This window comes from Ranitomeya variabilis, chromosome 4 (assembly GCF_051348905.1).
Source record: "Ranitomeya variabilis isolate aRanVar5 chromosome 4, aRanVar5.hap1, whole genome shotgun sequence".
In the NCBI taxonomy this organism is placed as follows: Eukaryota; Metazoa; Chordata; class Amphibia; order Anura; family Dendrobatidae; genus Ranitomeya; species Ranitomeya variabilis.
Genome location: NC_135235.1, coordinates 231,821,417 through 231,837,655, shown reverse-complemented (window position 1 = coordinate 231,837,655; position 16,239 = coordinate 231,821,417). Strand labels below are relative to the sequence as shown.

Genomic DNA, 16,239 nt, shown 5'->3' with positions numbered 1-16,239 from the left:
GATCACAGTGGAGAACATCTGGCATCATGCTTCTCCATTATACTACAAGTATAGATCATAAAATACTCACCAAAACTCTTTGTGGATAGTCCCTGGTCAATGTGATGGTTTGATTGTAAACTTCCAAAGTCAAAGACTTTGTGTAAGAAGCAGTTTTGCTTCCTCGCCTTTCATTTTGGACTTTGACTTGAAAAGGGGTAAGGTTTGGATCCATCGAAGGACACAATCCAGTCAACTGATAGGTACATGTCCCCATGAAGTCATACCTCTTCCCGTCGAAGGTGGTATAGTGAGGATCTCCACTGCTGATGCATGTAGAGAAGCTAAAGGGATAACAATCCCGGACTCCATTTTTCAGCATACATCTTTCCGTGTCTTTGCATTTGTCTTCGTTGCACACTACCAGGCCAAGGATGGGGTCACAATTACAGCGAACGTTGCACTTATCATCAGACCAGAACACTTGGTTGGGCTTGTAATAGTGGTCCTTGTAGATACAACCACAGCTGGCGACATCAATACATTGGCCGGCGCTAGAAACGTATCCCTCGTCGCACTGGCATATTTCCCTGCACGGCTCGGTGCATCGATCTGGAGAGCTTTTGTCCAAGCAGGTGGCCGGGCAAGCATTGCCACAGAATTCATAGTGACTATTTTCTTGACAACTCATATCTAGCAAAGAATGAAATACATTTCGATTTAAACGCACAATGACTTAAAAATAAAACAATTTTGTTAGGCAAAATGACCACAAAAAAGTGAAAAATTGAGCTTACCACATCCTGTAATTTTTCTCCAGTCCGGGATGAGTATTCCCTGCTTTCTACATGCTGAAATGTAGGCTTCGAAAGCTTGACACAAGTCGAGACCATCATGACTGCAAACATCTTTGACGCAGTTGTTGAAGAACACGGTGGTGCTGACATTGGCGTGGCATTCTCTGAAGGGTCCATCGTCGGCTTCAAGACGACCGCAGAAGTCTTCTCCTTCGTAGAGGCTCTTCTGAGTCTCATTGCATTCGGCACAGCTTCCTTGACAACTGTCCCAGCAGAACTGCTCGTTTTCATCGACTTTCCATGACTTCGCCCACTTAGTTATCACGGTCATCTGTACGTGTTCAGGAGTTACTTTGTCATCTCGAAAGTTGCCGTTGAAGTTTCCGCACAGACCTCCAATGGTGGCGAAATAGCTGCTGGGAATTGTGATTTCTACGTGCCAGTTGTAATCGTATTCCAACTGGATGCCACCAGCCGTTTTCAGGACTGCGTATTCTCCGACGTGAGTGATGGTGAAGGATTCGCTAATGATGGGGAGATTTCTAATTTCGCCATTTATCTGAAAATTTACAAAAAATAAATTGTAGAAATTTATGGATCAAAGAACAGAAGATTCAGATCTCAACATATATCTAACACCTCCTAATAAGGACAGAAAACAAGTCCGTGCAGCTTATAGAGGCAGTCTGTTGTACAGCAGATAAAACTTCCTGTAGGCTATTTAGCCTATTTGTTAAAACATTGGAATTATTGGAATTTTCCTTCTATAACTTGCATTTTCTTACTCCCATGCTACACATGTGCCCTCATTTATCTTTAAGTGAAATAAACCTAAAGCAAGTCTGTGCAGCATATAGTTGCAGTCAATTGTATAGCAGATAGAACTTCCTGTAGCCTTTGCAGCCTAAACATTAATACATTGAGCATTTCCTTCTGTAACTTGCAATTACTTACTCCTATCCTGATTATCTCATAGAAAAAAGGACCTGAAGCAAGTCTATGCAGCACACAGAGGCAGAATATTCTATAGTATATAGAACTTCCTGTAACTTCCTTAGTCTACATTGCATTTTTTTCTTCTCTAACTTGCATTTACTTATTCGCATCTTTCACATCTTGCTTCTCATACCACCCAATAAAAGACCTAAAGAAAGAAAGACCTAAAATAAATCTGTGCAGCCTATAAAGGCAGTATACTGTATTGTATAGCTGTAATTTCTATAGTCCACACATTAATATATTGTACTTTTTTCTCCATTTCTCCATAACTTGCATCTTCTTAATACCTTCTTTCACTTCCGGACTCCCTCACCCTTTAAAAAAGAGGACCTAAAACAAGACTGTGCAGTCTATATGGGCAGTATATTGTATAGCTGTAGTTTCTATAGACCACACATTAATATATTGGACATTTTCCTCTATAACTTGCATCTTCTTAATGCCTTCAAGCACTTCTGGCCTGCCTCACCCTTCAATAAAAGAGGACCTAAAACAAGACTGTGTAGTCTATATAGGCAGTATGTTGTATAGCTGTAGTTTCTATAGACCACACATTAATATATTGGACATTTTCCTCTATAACTTGCATCTTCTTAACGCCATCCTGCACTTCTGGCCTCCCTCACCCTTCAATAAAAGAAGACCTACAACAAAACTGTGCAGCCTATATAGGCCGTATATTGTATAGCTGTAATTTCTATAGACCACACATTAATATTTTGGAGTTTTCCTTCCATAATTTGCATCTACTTAATCACTTTCTGCACATGTCCAATCAGAAGGACCTAAAACCAGTCTGTGCAGCTTTTAGAGGCAGTCTATTGTATGGTACTAGTAATAGTCACCCAGACATGAGTACAAGTGAAGGACACTTACTCGCACTTGTCCAGGTTCGTCTTTGACAATGGAAATGTTGTGGTTGTATACAAAGATATTGATCAGTCTGACAGAAGAGGACATTGGACTTCCTCTGTTGTCATTCTTCTCCTCAACCCGGAAATAGTCCAGGGTTATATCAGAGCCGACGTATTCAGCCAGGATATATGTGCAGGTGCCATGGAAGTCATAGTTGTAGCCATCAAAGGTTGTGAAATGAGGGTCTCCCCAGGCCGTGCAAGAGCTTGAATAGTCAGGAACACAAACGCCAAGATTTCCCTCGGGGACCTCACAATGTTCTTGGTTTCTGCACGCAACTGATTTACAAGGATCTAGAAAAAGAGAAAAAAATGATTGATCGGGCAATGCTCCGTTCTATGGTAGGATGGTGTAGGTCTCCCCGTAGTTTACGAAGATGACAACTAAGATCTTCAATATGTGGATCCTGGAATTCAAAATGAAAGATGTAATGAGAATTCGCACATTATGTAACCAAAAGATGCCCAACCTTTATTAATACACTGGACTTTTCCCTCTACGACAGTACAGATTTCATCAGAAGAACACCCGTATGGCTGGCAGTCCATCAAATGTCGAGAAGTACAAGTACAAGACTGGCTGCAGTCCTCCGAAATTATGGTTTCATTGACCTGACGAAGAGCAAAGACAGTGTTACAATCTCAAAAACAATACAAGTACAAGTAACAATGTTTCGAAAGACGAAGAGGGAGGAAGACATAGGAGGAGTCTCAGGAGGAGGAGGAAAAAGGAGAATGGGAGGTAAAGAGAATATGAGGGGACGAGAGGAAGAAGGAGTGTAAGGAAGATGGAAAATAGGGAGAAATAAAGAATTGAGAAAGAAGGAAAATGGGGAGAGAAGAAGGGAAATAAATAAACAAAAAAAGAAATGGGTTAAAAAATGAGAATACGTGAAAAGATAAGGAAAAAGGGTGAGTACAAAAAAAAGAAAGGGAAGAAGAAAGCAAAGAAGGGGAAGAAGAAAGAAAGGGAAATGTGGAATATAGAAAACAAAGGAGGGATAAGGAAAGAGGGAGGAAAAGATAAGGAAAAAGGATGAGTACAAGAAAGAGAATGGGAAGAATAAAGCAAAGAAGGGGAAGAAGAAGAAAGAAAGGGAAATGGGGGGCATGAAAATGAAGATGGAATATGATGGAGAAGATAAAGAGAATTGGGAGAGAAGAAGGAAAAAGAAAAAGGAAAATGGGGGTAAGAAGAATGGGGAAGAAGAAAAATAATAAGGTTGTAGATAAAAAAATGAGAGGGGGAAGGAACAAAATGTGGAAAAGAAAATGAAGATGGAATATGATGGAGAAGATAAAGGAGAATTGGGGATGAATGAAAATAATAAGATGATAGATGAAAAAATGAGAGGGAGTAGAAACAAAGAGAGGAAAGGAAAATGAACGAGGGAAAGAAACAGTTGGGAAAATTAGAATGGAGAAAAAAATGGGGAAGAAAAAGAAAAATGGAGAGAAGAAGATGGAGAATGGGGAGAAGAAAAAGAAAAGTAAAAGGAAGGGAGCGGGAGAATGGAACAAAAGAAGAAGGAGAATAGGAGGAAAACAAGTTAGAGGAGGAAGAAAAATGGAGGCTAATGGAAAGTGGGAGGGGAAGAAGAGAGAGGCAGACGAATAAGGAGAATGGCAGAAGAATAAGAAGGAAAAGGAAAAGAAAAAGAATACAGTAAATGTAAAGAAGAAAAGGAAAGAATAGTCAACGAAGAGGAGGATGAAAGATTGGTGGACAACTAAAAGACAATGGATAAGAAAAGCATAATGTGATAGGGAAACTGAAGGAGCAAATGGTGAAGAAACGGATTGGAAGGAGAAGAAGTTAACAAGAAGGGAGAGAAAAGGGAAAAAAAGAAAGAAGGAAAGAAAGAAAGAAAGAAAGAAAGAAAGAAAGAAAGAAAGAAAGAAAGAAAGAAAGAAAGAAAGAAAGAGAAAAAGAAAGAAAGAAAGAGAAAAAGAAAAGGAATTAAAGATTTGGAGAAGAAAAAATAAATGAAGATGGAGAGGAAGAAAATTGAAGTAATAAGGATGAGGAGAATGAGCGGGTTATAAGAGCACTGGGTGGTGTGTAGTCCTTCCCATGATCCTATCAGAACATATTATTTTATTATCATGTGAGTAAAGATGTAGCACTTCACCCTGTAGAAGGTGGAGTTTAAGATGCATCGGTCACACAGATCTGGAGTCACACAGAGACCATTTTGGAATAAATATCCGGTGTCACATTGGCAGCCCTCTGCGCAGCTTTTCGGGCAGCTGGTAATATCATATAGGGAAGAGCAACTGGTGGAACAAACGTCGGCACAAAGCTCATAATGGCTGTTCTCCTGGGAGCAGGTGTATGCTGGAAACATCGAAACAAATACATGTTAGACAAAGGACATCACACATATTCCAGTTCATAATATGAGCGCAATATACAGGACGGAATTATTAGAAAGGCACATGACTCTCTACGTCATTGGAAGAGTAGGAGACGTCAACCCTATCAAGACAAAGTCTAATGCTCAGTTGAGATGATTGCCCAGTAGTAGTAGTAGTTTCATGTCTACCTGTGTCACATGAATTGTCCTCTTTCTGCAAAAGATGGCCCTATGACATCTTAGGGCCCTCCTGTGCGGAGCTGCAGACAGCCTTCACCATAGATATGAGCGGTGAACCCTACTTTTTTGCTGACCTCAATCCAAACCTACAGTAGTGTCAATAACTGTAAAGGATACCTGGCCGAATAATTTTGGTTGATTTCTACCTAATGTTGGTGATTTTGTTTAATCAATCAATATCACGTAAACTTTTTGGTTTTGGGACAGGACAATTTTTATTACCAAATGGTCTATATATCTTTATATTGGAGCAGTATAGTCATACTGCTTTTTTTTCTTGGGAAAAAAACAGGAATTTCCTGCTATAATTATTCATTGGAGAGCTCCTGCTTACCAGAAACGATATGGATGGTGAATTACAAGGGTGGACCTTCATTCTCATGTATTCTTCTTGCACCATGATCTTTACAGAATATGTAAAAATTGTAACATGTACTTACAGCAAAAACTTTGTGTTCTCCATGGCTTTATAGCAACGCCCGCATCGTGACAAACTTTGGCATAGCCTTGAAGCATGGTACAAAGTTCTCCAGTTTTTGAGCAAAGAGCATTGATACAGCTCATCAGGTAGGCTGTTGGGTCAATTGTTTGGTGACATGGTGAGAATGGACCACTTGGAGAAGTGAGAATACCGCAGAAGTTTTCCCCAGCGAACTCCTTCCGTGCTAACCTGGGACAGTCAGCACAAAGCTGGTCGTCTCCAGAGCAGACTTCATTTGTAGTGCAGAAGTCTTCTTCTTCCTTCCAAGATTCGGCAAATGACACAGCATCGCTATTACTAGGACTGAACTCATCCTTAGGGTCATCGTTGTAGTTTCCGCACAGACCACAAGTCTGTGTGTGATAGTTTCCTGGCACTGTTACATGAATGGCATTGTCTGAAGTAATGACCAAGCCAAAGTCAGTTTTAAGGACAAGTCCTCCACCCTGATAATCAGCCCTGAATTGATTGGCCTCCACCACAAATGGGACATTTCGAAGAATATTGTTTACCTGAGCAAAAGAAACAAGGAAATGAATCACCAGATTATTAATGCCAGAAGGCTTGTTCAACTCGCAGTTCTTCCATTAAAAGCAGAAGTGAGACAACCCTATCTGTTCTTGGACATATGAAGAGGTTCTGCTCATTCTAAAACATTGAACAAACACATTGAGACATCCTAGAAAAACAGAAGGAAATGATGGTCCTCTAGAGAAGAATTATTCTTAATGAAGAGGTCCAAAGTCTAGTCTATATCAGGGAAAGCTTCTTTCCTTTTGGAAATGCCCCAACTCATTCAACTATATTGGGAATCCATCAGTTCAAACCCATGATTTATATAAATTGTGGTGGGACCTCCACTTATCAAGATGATGGAGATGCGGTGACCCTTGTTGGCTGATTCCCTGTTGATAGAGTCCATTAAACTCAATGGAAAGGTGGAAGCACTCGCTTGCTTCTCTCTTCATTGAGCCAAGAGAAGCAATGACAGGAATTTGCCGATAGAGTATCACCAGATATTGTTCTTTATTGATGAGCAAATATGCCAAAATGTGGAATCGGCAGTTCATTCAAATTTGGGAAGGAAGCAAAAATTGCACAAAAATTATACTCACCCCACTCTCGCCTCTACTACCAAGTAGCCTTTCGCCAGTCCACCATCACTGGTCTCATTTTCATTGGGCATCTTCAGGTTCTTCCAGTGGCCACCATTTTTGCTTCTCCTATGCATCAACGTTATGACATTGCATGACACCGAAGATGGCCCAATGAAGATCACCGCAGTGGCCGGACTGAAGAAGTTGTATTTTTTACCAAATTTGGGGACTTTTTCAATCCAGCAAAATGGCGGTCAGTCACAGTTTTGATGTTTTTGTGCGAATTTAATTTTAGAAAATTCAGACTCTAAATAATCACAATCTGTAATTCAAGGCATATTCGATTTGCCTTCTAGATATTCACTTATCTCTACTGTTCTTCTCACAGTTGAGGCTCCAAAAAAAACAGAAATGCTTAAGATGAATTTATAACCGTAAGGAAATTTTTGCTTTATAAATAGTAAAAATTAAAGGTCTTACCAAAATTTTGTTTTCAGCTCCTTGGAAGATGGTGACAGTATAGTTGTAGACTTCGAGTACGAGTTTTTTGCTGATGGAAAAGGAGCCATCTATGTTCCTGATTCGGATCACGTAAGGAGTCAAGTTTGACCCCTCAGTCAAGCAGGTCTTTGATAATATATAAGAGCAGTTTCCATTGAAATCATATCCAAAATTATCAAATGTGTTAAAGGTCGTTCTGCCAATGGCCGAGCACGTGGCACTTCCCACGGGATTGCAGCTTTGTATCCCATTGACAATGCTACATTCTTCATATGGGCCACAGGAGGTTGGCACGCAGGTGACAATCCCTCCACCGTTGCAGGTGCATTTATTCTCACATGTGTTTTCTGGATAGAAGATTTCCCCGGGCTTGTAATAAAGGGTGTTGTAGAGACATCCACACTGGGACAGGGGCACACACTCTGTACCGCTGAGGACATAGCCCTTCTCACATTCACAGCCTTCTCTGCAGGTGGAGTCACATTTCGAGGACATCGATAAAGAGAGACAGGTGGAAGGACAGCCACTGACGCAAATGTTGTATCCGCTGTTCAGGGGGCAGGTCATCGCTGCAAAGGAAACAAGTTTGAGAATTGTAGCAAATTGTTGTTGCATTTGTTTTCTATTACATTTTTCATTTTTATTCTATGTAGAATCGGTCAAGGGTGGACATACCATTGGTACAACCTGTGCAACCACAATGGAGCCCAAGAGGAAAGAGAGCAACCACTACCTCCAAAGCAGGTGGGATTGTACATTATGAGGAGCTTCAATGTACTTATACATTATTCGTGCACAGGGGCCTTTTTCTTTATGTATCTTTACCTGGAATCGGTCAAGTGTCTACGCCAATAAATAGCTGCAAGATCTAGTGTCTGAACTGATGGCACATGGGAGAGTCATGAGCATCAGGTCTTTATGGTTGCTCTGTGGCCTCATACCATGGTATCATGATATGTTTGCGTGTTGCCATTAGTTGTCCCATGGTGGCACTATATTTTGGAGGCATTCTTCTCTCTCTCTATTGGAACATCTAGGTGTCCTTATATCAAAGCAGAAGCAAACGAAGGATACATTACGGTCTAATGTGGATATCATATTACGGCTGTGTAATTCGTGATGTTTCTGATTTTCTGATGCTGAAACCATGGCCAACTCTACACTCATGATAAGACCCTCGTTATCCCACCTTGACATGACAATCATGTTTACTTAGCGGCCTCCTAAGCTCAATGGGTCAAAGCAATAATGGACATCCCTGTAGATGCTGTATGAGATGTGTATGCTCAGGTAGAGTATGTTAGTGCTGACCCCATTACTAGGTTACTTGGTTGGTTTTTGGAAATAACATCTTGACTCTGAGAACTACAGCCATTGGTCATGAATATACTTACGACAGATGTCCGATCTCCATTCATAGATGACAGCGCCAACGTCCTGACATGAGGCAGCATAGCCGGTCAATAGCCTACAGATGAGATCCTGCCTTTCACCGTATGCACACATGTCATAAACACAGTCCTTAAAATAAGATACGGGATCAATTTTGGAATGGCAATTTCTGAAAGGACCCTTCGGGTCGAGCACCATGCCGCACTCCTTCAGGTTCTTCTTTTGCTCGCCTTCTAGCTTTAGAAGATTGGTGCAATTACCTCCGCTGACGATTTTGCATTGGTCAGCATTTTCTCCTTCTCTCCAGCTATGACCAAACAAAGGAATATCAGGCTGAACTTTTCCATCGCGATCAATTAGCTCATCTGTAGAAACGTTATTGAAGTTTCCGCAAAGGCCGCATACGGATCCAAAGTATATCGAGGGAAGAGTCACTCCGACTCGTGCCTCCCAGTCGAATGTCACACGGATTCCAATGTTGGTCTGAATAATGCATTGTCTACCTGACTGGAAGATGTCGATATTACCAAGTTTTGGTCTCATTGCCAGTGGAAGATTGGACTTTAATTTATCCATCTAAAATGAAAAACAATCATTTTAGCTCCTAGCATTAGCCGATGTGTAAACACGTGAAAAATGAGCTCATTCCAATTTTTCCAATAAATTGAGTACATTTTTGTGAATAATGGTCGAAAATTAGGGAGCAAAAATTTGGGATTTTTTTCTTTAGTCGTGTTCATTCTTTGTGTCTATTGTTTCTAGTTATATTACTGATACCCAAAGACGCGTAATCGACAGACATTCTAGTTTTTGGAATTATTTAATTCTAGGAAGTTGGGGGTCTAAAATCTAGTGATATGACCGTAACTATGAGCTTGTACTCACCAAAACTGCTGCTGGATTGTCTCTACGGACTTGGATTTCTATTCCAAATATCTTGAAGATGACGGCGGTGGTATAAGAGACGACAAGACTTCCTTGGTTTTCGTTGCGTACGATGATTTGAAAATCAGTTAGACCTTTATTGTTATTACAGAGCCCGGACAGCAAGTACTCGCAAGCTCCCTGGAAGTCATAATGGAGGCCATCAAATGTGACATAGTGAGGGTCTCCTGAAGCTGAGCAAGTGGCGTAACTGAGTGGATAGCAATCTTGGATTCCATCCTTGACCGAACAACTCTCTCCTTTGGGGCACTTGGTACTGATACACTCGACTTTGCGAGTGGATGGATTGCAGACACATTTTTTTTGACAGGTGGTATCATTCCAAAATGAGTCACCTGGATTGATGAGACGGCCTTGGTAAGAGCAGCCACAGTTTTCCTTTGGTTGACACGTTCCTTCGATCAGCACGAATCCTTTGTTACACTCACAGGTTTCGATGCAAGGCTGGCTGCAGTTGGATGGAGCTTTCTGATCCTGGCACGTTGCTGGGCAAGCACTTCCACACGAGTTATATGTACTGTTTCCAGGACAATCCATAGCTGGGGATAAAAAAAATAAAAAACATTATTGTTAATAATATCAATTTGAGGAATAGTTAAAGAAAGACAAATACAATATTGTCCATAATGACCTTAACATATATGGCTATGGGTAAATAGATGGTAACTATTTTTTGTGTTGTCACACACTGACTATATTTTTTATTTGGTATATTATGGCTTTATCTACCTATTTCTATGACTGAGCTGAGAGCTGTGATGTCCTCTCACTTTCCAACTTTCCAGAGTACCCACCACTGTCTTCCCTGCCTTGGCTTTTATACAGGCTTACGTAGTTCTTCTTCATTCACTGCCTTTATTACGATAGCATATAATTTAATTGCTGGAAGCCAATGCGGCTGCACCTGATTTCATGTGAGCCCTTTATGGCTTGTGCGTTGTGTAAAATGGCGACTTGCAGAGGTTTTTTTACCAATTTACGCAAGTGTTTTGAACTTGACTTGCCTAGCAAATTTACTTAATTTTGAAACAAATTTAATTTGCACCAGATCGATCTTCTCATCTCTAGTTACCTACAATAAGAAGATGTTGGGGTTCTACTTACGACAGTTGCTTATAGTCCTCCATTCACCGACTTGTATGCCTTCCCTGGCACAGGCATCACTGTAGGTCTTCAATGTCTGGCACAAAATCTGAAGGTAACCATCATTGAGGCACATATCAAAGATACAGTTCTCCCGGTACATGCTGGGATTAATAGTATTATGGCAAATTTTAAAAGGTCCTGGATTCTGGGTGAGGATGCCACAAAACTGATTGTTTCCGTAGAGCTTCTTTTTGTCTGTAGTGCAGGTCACGCAGTCTCCATTGCAGTCATCATGACAGCTTGGATCGCTGGTTTCCTCAACTTTCCAAAGTTTTCCATAATTGATTGGGGTTAAAGTCGCTCCTTCTTTGGAGAGGTCGTCGTTTGGGTTATCGTTGTAATTTCCGCATAGACCACAAACAGCTTTATAGAAACTGCTTGGGACGCTGATCTTCAGGAGGATGTTCCAGTCGTAGTTGACCTTGAGCTTAAAATCCGTCTCAAGAATTAAGGAAGTTCCACTTTGGGATAAAATCAACTTGTCGCCATTTAGTTTAATCGGAAGCTGAACTTTTTGATTATTTACCTATGAAATATAGAAAACATAGGAAATCTATGATGAGGGAAACCAAGGCTGAATTATTTAGGGAACCATTCCATGCTTCTTGATGGCCAAGAAGAGTTGGCCATCAATGTGACTCTATTTTTAAAGTGGTTTTCCAAAATTAAAAAAAATCATAGTTGCTTTTCTTAAAAAATAGCACCTAACCTTTTCATAGGCTAGGTGAAATGAATAGGTCTGAGCTGCAAACCATACAGGAAGAAAGCAGCCATGTTTTCCTAATCTAGGGCAACCCCTTTAAGTCTTAAGGTTCCCATACACCATTGAATCTCTTTTGATCTCAAGGGACATAAGTGAACATCAGGTGTAACCGGCTGTGGCTTGTGGCTTTCTCTCTTCTCCATATCGAGAGTACCTGCATACTTGGCCAAACCGAGCATGCATGTTCAAGGGGTGAGAAAGAATAGCTGTTGGCCATAAAAGCATTCGACTGACAGATATTAAATACGAACATTTTAAAGGAGTCACTTGCGGTGAGGGTGGTGGATAGAGCAGTGGATAGGTAGCACTACCTCTTATATGTGACAGGGGTTACTTTCTGGCGAAACACAGACTTCCACTATATATTTGCTTTGGGGCTACCATCAACCTTAATCCAGCCCTGGAGGTGATGTTTTTAGTTTAAGGGGACATACTGTATATTACTGAATCAAAAGTTTTCAGAAAGTGCTGAAGATAAATTTTATATTTAGAAAACGTATCATCTTCTTTCCGATGGGACATAAGTGATTGCCGCACTGTTCAGTGAAATATCAGGCACTTACCCTCACTACTCCAAATTCCGACCTGACACCAACGATAGTATAATTGTAGACCTGGATGGTGGGGACATAGGTGATTGCCCCACTGTTCGGTGAAATAACAATCACTTACCCTCACTACTCCAAATTCCGACCTGACACCAACGATAGTATAATTGTAGACCTGGATAGTAGCCGATTTAAGGTACGATACTTTAGATGAACCTCGATTTTCATTTTGAGTCTCAACATTAAAGAACGGAAGGTCGGCATTACAGGTTTTGGCCATCGTGTACGAGCAGGTCCCTTGGAAATCATAATATTTTGCATCAAATGTGCGGTAATGGGGGTCTCCCCATGCCCAGCATATGTCTTCTTTGATTGATTGGCATTTGGCTTTACCGCGTTCGATTTTACAAACTTCTTTTGTCCTGCATTGGACTTGGCTGCACGATGGTCTGGTGGAACCTAAATAATGAAATTAAATGTTCTCTGTTACATTCAAAAAGAAAATTTTAATTCCAAGTTTGTTTATTACAATGTAACAAAATCATTTAACCTTCAAAATGCAACTCTGTACATCTGCAAAAAGGAAAGATCTACTGGTAGATGAGAAGCCTCCTCCATCAACTTACCAGCAGTACAAGTCGCCATCTCTCCAAATGAACTTAAGTTCGGCATCCCATAAACACTTAGAAAAAATTGACTTTTGCTGCTTTCGAATACATTTTGCTTAGATTTTGAAGTCACTTGGTATTCTCCCCAGGAATATTCACTTCCTTGGATTGTCTTCCAGTTGACGCCCTCCAATGAAGCTTTGTTCACGGTTATGCCTTTAAGATCAGAAGTCTTAGCCACAAGAATAGCGTCGTTACTAAAATCTTTCAGAGTTTGGAATGAAGTACAAAATGAGGTCACATCTGGGACGGTCATTAGAATGGTGTTATAATTTGCCGATCCTTTGCTGCCACCGGTACAGTAATACATGACTTGGATGCCTTCTGTTGCAGTGATGAAAAGTGGAGTATCCGGCTTGAGTTCAAGTTCCAAGACTTTTCCAGCATCTAGTTCTTCACTTTTCTTCAGGGATCCAGCTTGATAGGTCACTAGCGTGTTCTCCGTAGCAGCTGTAACATACACCAGATCATACTTGGTCTGGAATGATACAGTTGGTATGAAGAACGTTAACCCCCAAATAAAGGTGGGCTGCAGCTGTTCGTAGACATGGTTGCACTTGGTGAACTTCTGGGCGCAGGTGTGACCACTTAGGACTGCAACTTCATTGTCTGACACAACTCTGGTACCACTCAGATCATCTTCACTTTGGAACTGGATAACTTCAGAGCCTTGAAGTTTAACTACGAATGACTTCCCTTTGGTGTAGATTTTTCCCAAATAGGTCAATGTACCCGTAGGATATATGGCTATTGTTGCAGGTTCTTTTGTAATGATAGCAAACTCTTTAGAAGATCCCTCGGGTGGAGTAGCAATGTAATATTCAGTCCCCAACTCCTAGGGAGAAACAATGAAAAAAAAAAAAATTATTTCAAAGCTAACCAAACAGCAATCATGCACGGTGGTAGACACTCCAGGAAATACTTAATTTGGACAAATGTGGAGCTCCATTGACTAAAGGCGGACATACTGTATGTTGAAGGTTGGTGTCATCAGATGATGTTATACACATATATGCTTGACTGAGTATACATGCAGGTCCCCAATGTTGGGAATCTAATGCAGGCACCTTGTATTTCAGTGGAGGGATCTAGAGTACATGTCCTACCCCTCCATTAAGTGCTGAGGAAGCCATTACAACCATTTAGGCATCAGGACTCTGATAAGATTGCCCTTTTGCAGCTCCTTTATATGGTCCATTCATGTATTGAATGATTCACAGAGTGAGAGCTTGGAGAAAAGACTTGAAGAAATAAACTTCTTCAACTTTATTAAATCTTGACATAGTTGGGCCATGCTCGAGAAGTGGAGATTAAATGACCAAGTGTGTAAGAGCAAGATGACTAAAGATAGACCACACAGGAGGTCTAGAGACTTGGATCTCGGATGTTTGTTGAAAGGTTTAGTGAAAATTTGTACTATGAGATGAAGGAAACAAAGACAGAATAGAGGTGTCCAAAGAAGAAATGGTCAACAGTAGAAGTTAAGGTGGAATAAGGACCTTCAGAAATAGACTTGCGGCAACTCCAAGAATGTCCCATTCATTATGGAAAGAAAAAATGTAGTAAAAAACTTTTTGGGCTCAAAAAAGTGAAGGAAAAATGATCCAGCATGTAAGAGCAAGATGACTACAGCACAAAACGTCAAAAGATGAATCTAGGATGCTTTTGAAAAGTCTAGCGAAACTATGTTCTACAAGGTGCAGAAAAGGAAGCCAGAGTAGATGTGGTCAAAGAAGAAACAGCCAATATTAGGAGATAGAGAAGAAGAAGAACCTTTAGAAATGGACCCAAGGCAATGTGAACAATGTCCCATTTATTGTGGAAAGAGGAAATTTAGTCAAAAACTTTTTTAGCATAGTTTGGCCATGCTCAAAAAGTCAAGGAGAAATGATCAAGTGTGGAAGAGCAAGATGACTACACATAGAGCATGGAAGTTCTGGAGATGAACCTAAGATGTTTTTGAAAGGTCTGATAAAATATCTTCTACTAGATGGAGAAAAGGAAGATGGAATAGAGGTGGTCAAAGAAGGAACTGCCAACATTAGGAGTGTGAGGAGGAGAAGGACCTTGAGAAATTAGACCTGAGGTAATGCAAGAATGGTCATGGAAAAAAATAATTTTAGTGAAAAAATTTTCATCATATTTTTTAAACAGATTTGATGAGAAATTTCATACCGATAGAGGTAGTAAAGATGCAGTGTCTGCACTCTGACCCTTGGAATTTATGGAGATCACCGACACTGGGTTATTGGAGTTGACATACACAACGTAGTTGGAAGTCCCGGAATCCACCAGTTGGATCCGAGCTGGAAGCTGAATGATGGTTTCCTCCAGTTTATCTAAGGTGAGCTTCGGATTGAATGTAGATCGACTGAATGAATTAATTGTGACGCTGACCGCGGTAGAGTCTTGTAAGGCCGTGATGGAAAGACTAAGGCTGGAATCACCAGAACCTTTGTTCTGCATGAAAGCCGTAATGAACTCCGTTCCTGGCACGCCGGCCGTGCTGAGAGCTGTTGGAGAAGAAAAAGAGAATGAAAAAAAAGTGTAAAATAATAGGAAATAAATGATGATATGTCATTTTTTTAATACTTTTTTCTTCGTGGGGTTCTCCATTTTTATGAGTCTTGTTGCGTCATTTTATAAGAAATCACTATGGAAACGGCTCCATATTTTCTCTTGTTATATGACATGTCAGGAAAGCTTTGAAGTGTTATCAGCACATTCCAACACTGGTAAGGGTTGGGTAAAAGATGTCACTAAATGTTTAATGACCCTTAAACTGCATAAAGGTGTCGGCAAACAAAGCATGGAACGCATAAAAAAACCTGAAAAGACCAGAATAATAGCAGCGACCTGCGGAGCAGCGCCGGGAACTCCCTATGTGTCAATAAGGGGAAAAAGGGACAAAAATAGCAAAAAACTGATAATCCACAGCAAACATTCAGCTGTTAGATGCTATAAGAACATCTAATCTGAAACAACATTTACTTCTTGTATGAAGAATCCGTGTATCTATCGTATGGAATGTATCGATACTGTCTGATCGCTCAGCCGTGCACGCCTCCGCTATGTGTGTAAGAGGCGTCAGCGATCTCAGCCACCCGCATAGGGAAGTGTGCGGCAGGCGGAATGTAAGGTGTGGCGGGATCCGTCTATCTAGTATCTATTGCGCCATTCCGCACCGATTTCACTCGCACCCCTAGATAGCGCTGCCTTCTCTGCCGATAAGCCCATCCGGCAATCAGTGCTGATGACAGGCTCAACAGACCGAAACGTTCATATGTTCCAATAAATCTGTCACACATTTATACAGTTCTGAGTGTCAAGTTTATTGCTACTATTAGATTACAGGTTGGAGACCTACATGGGCAGCGGAGTCGCTCATCGGGAAGGCTGCATATCCCTTTTC

At 40.8% G+C, this 16,239-nt stretch overlaps 1 protein-coding gene across 1 annotated transcript in view; it reads right to left on the bottom strand.

Moving 5' to 3' along the window:
- LOC143770525 (IgGFc-binding protein-like) overlaps positions 1-16,239 on the bottom strand; it is a 64,559-nt gene that overhangs the window by 6,336 nt on the left and 41,984 nt on the right. The window contains exons 3-15 of the mRNA XM_077260208.1: positions 15,003-15,340; positions 12,786-13,662; positions 12,284-12,618; positions 10,807-11,374; positions 9,643-10,241; positions 8,760-9,333; positions 7,345-7,934; positions 5,727-6,279; positions 4,822-5,027; positions 3,160-3,301; positions 2,652-2,983; positions 777-1,335; positions 71-672 (exon numbers count right to left, since the gene is read on the bottom strand). Coding sequence (XP_077116323.1) covers positions 71-672; positions 777-1,335; positions 2,652-2,983; positions 3,160-3,301; positions 4,822-5,027; positions 5,727-6,279; positions 7,345-7,934; positions 8,760-9,333; positions 9,643-10,241; positions 10,807-11,374; positions 12,284-12,618; positions 12,786-13,662; positions 15,003-15,340 — 6,275 coding nt within the window. The remainder of the gene's footprint in view (positions 1-70; positions 673-776; positions 1,336-2,651; positions 2,984-3,159; positions 3,302-4,821; positions 5,028-5,726; positions 6,280-7,344; positions 7,935-8,759; positions 9,334-9,642; positions 10,242-10,806; positions 11,375-12,283; positions 12,619-12,785; positions 13,663-15,002; positions 15,341-16,239) is intronic.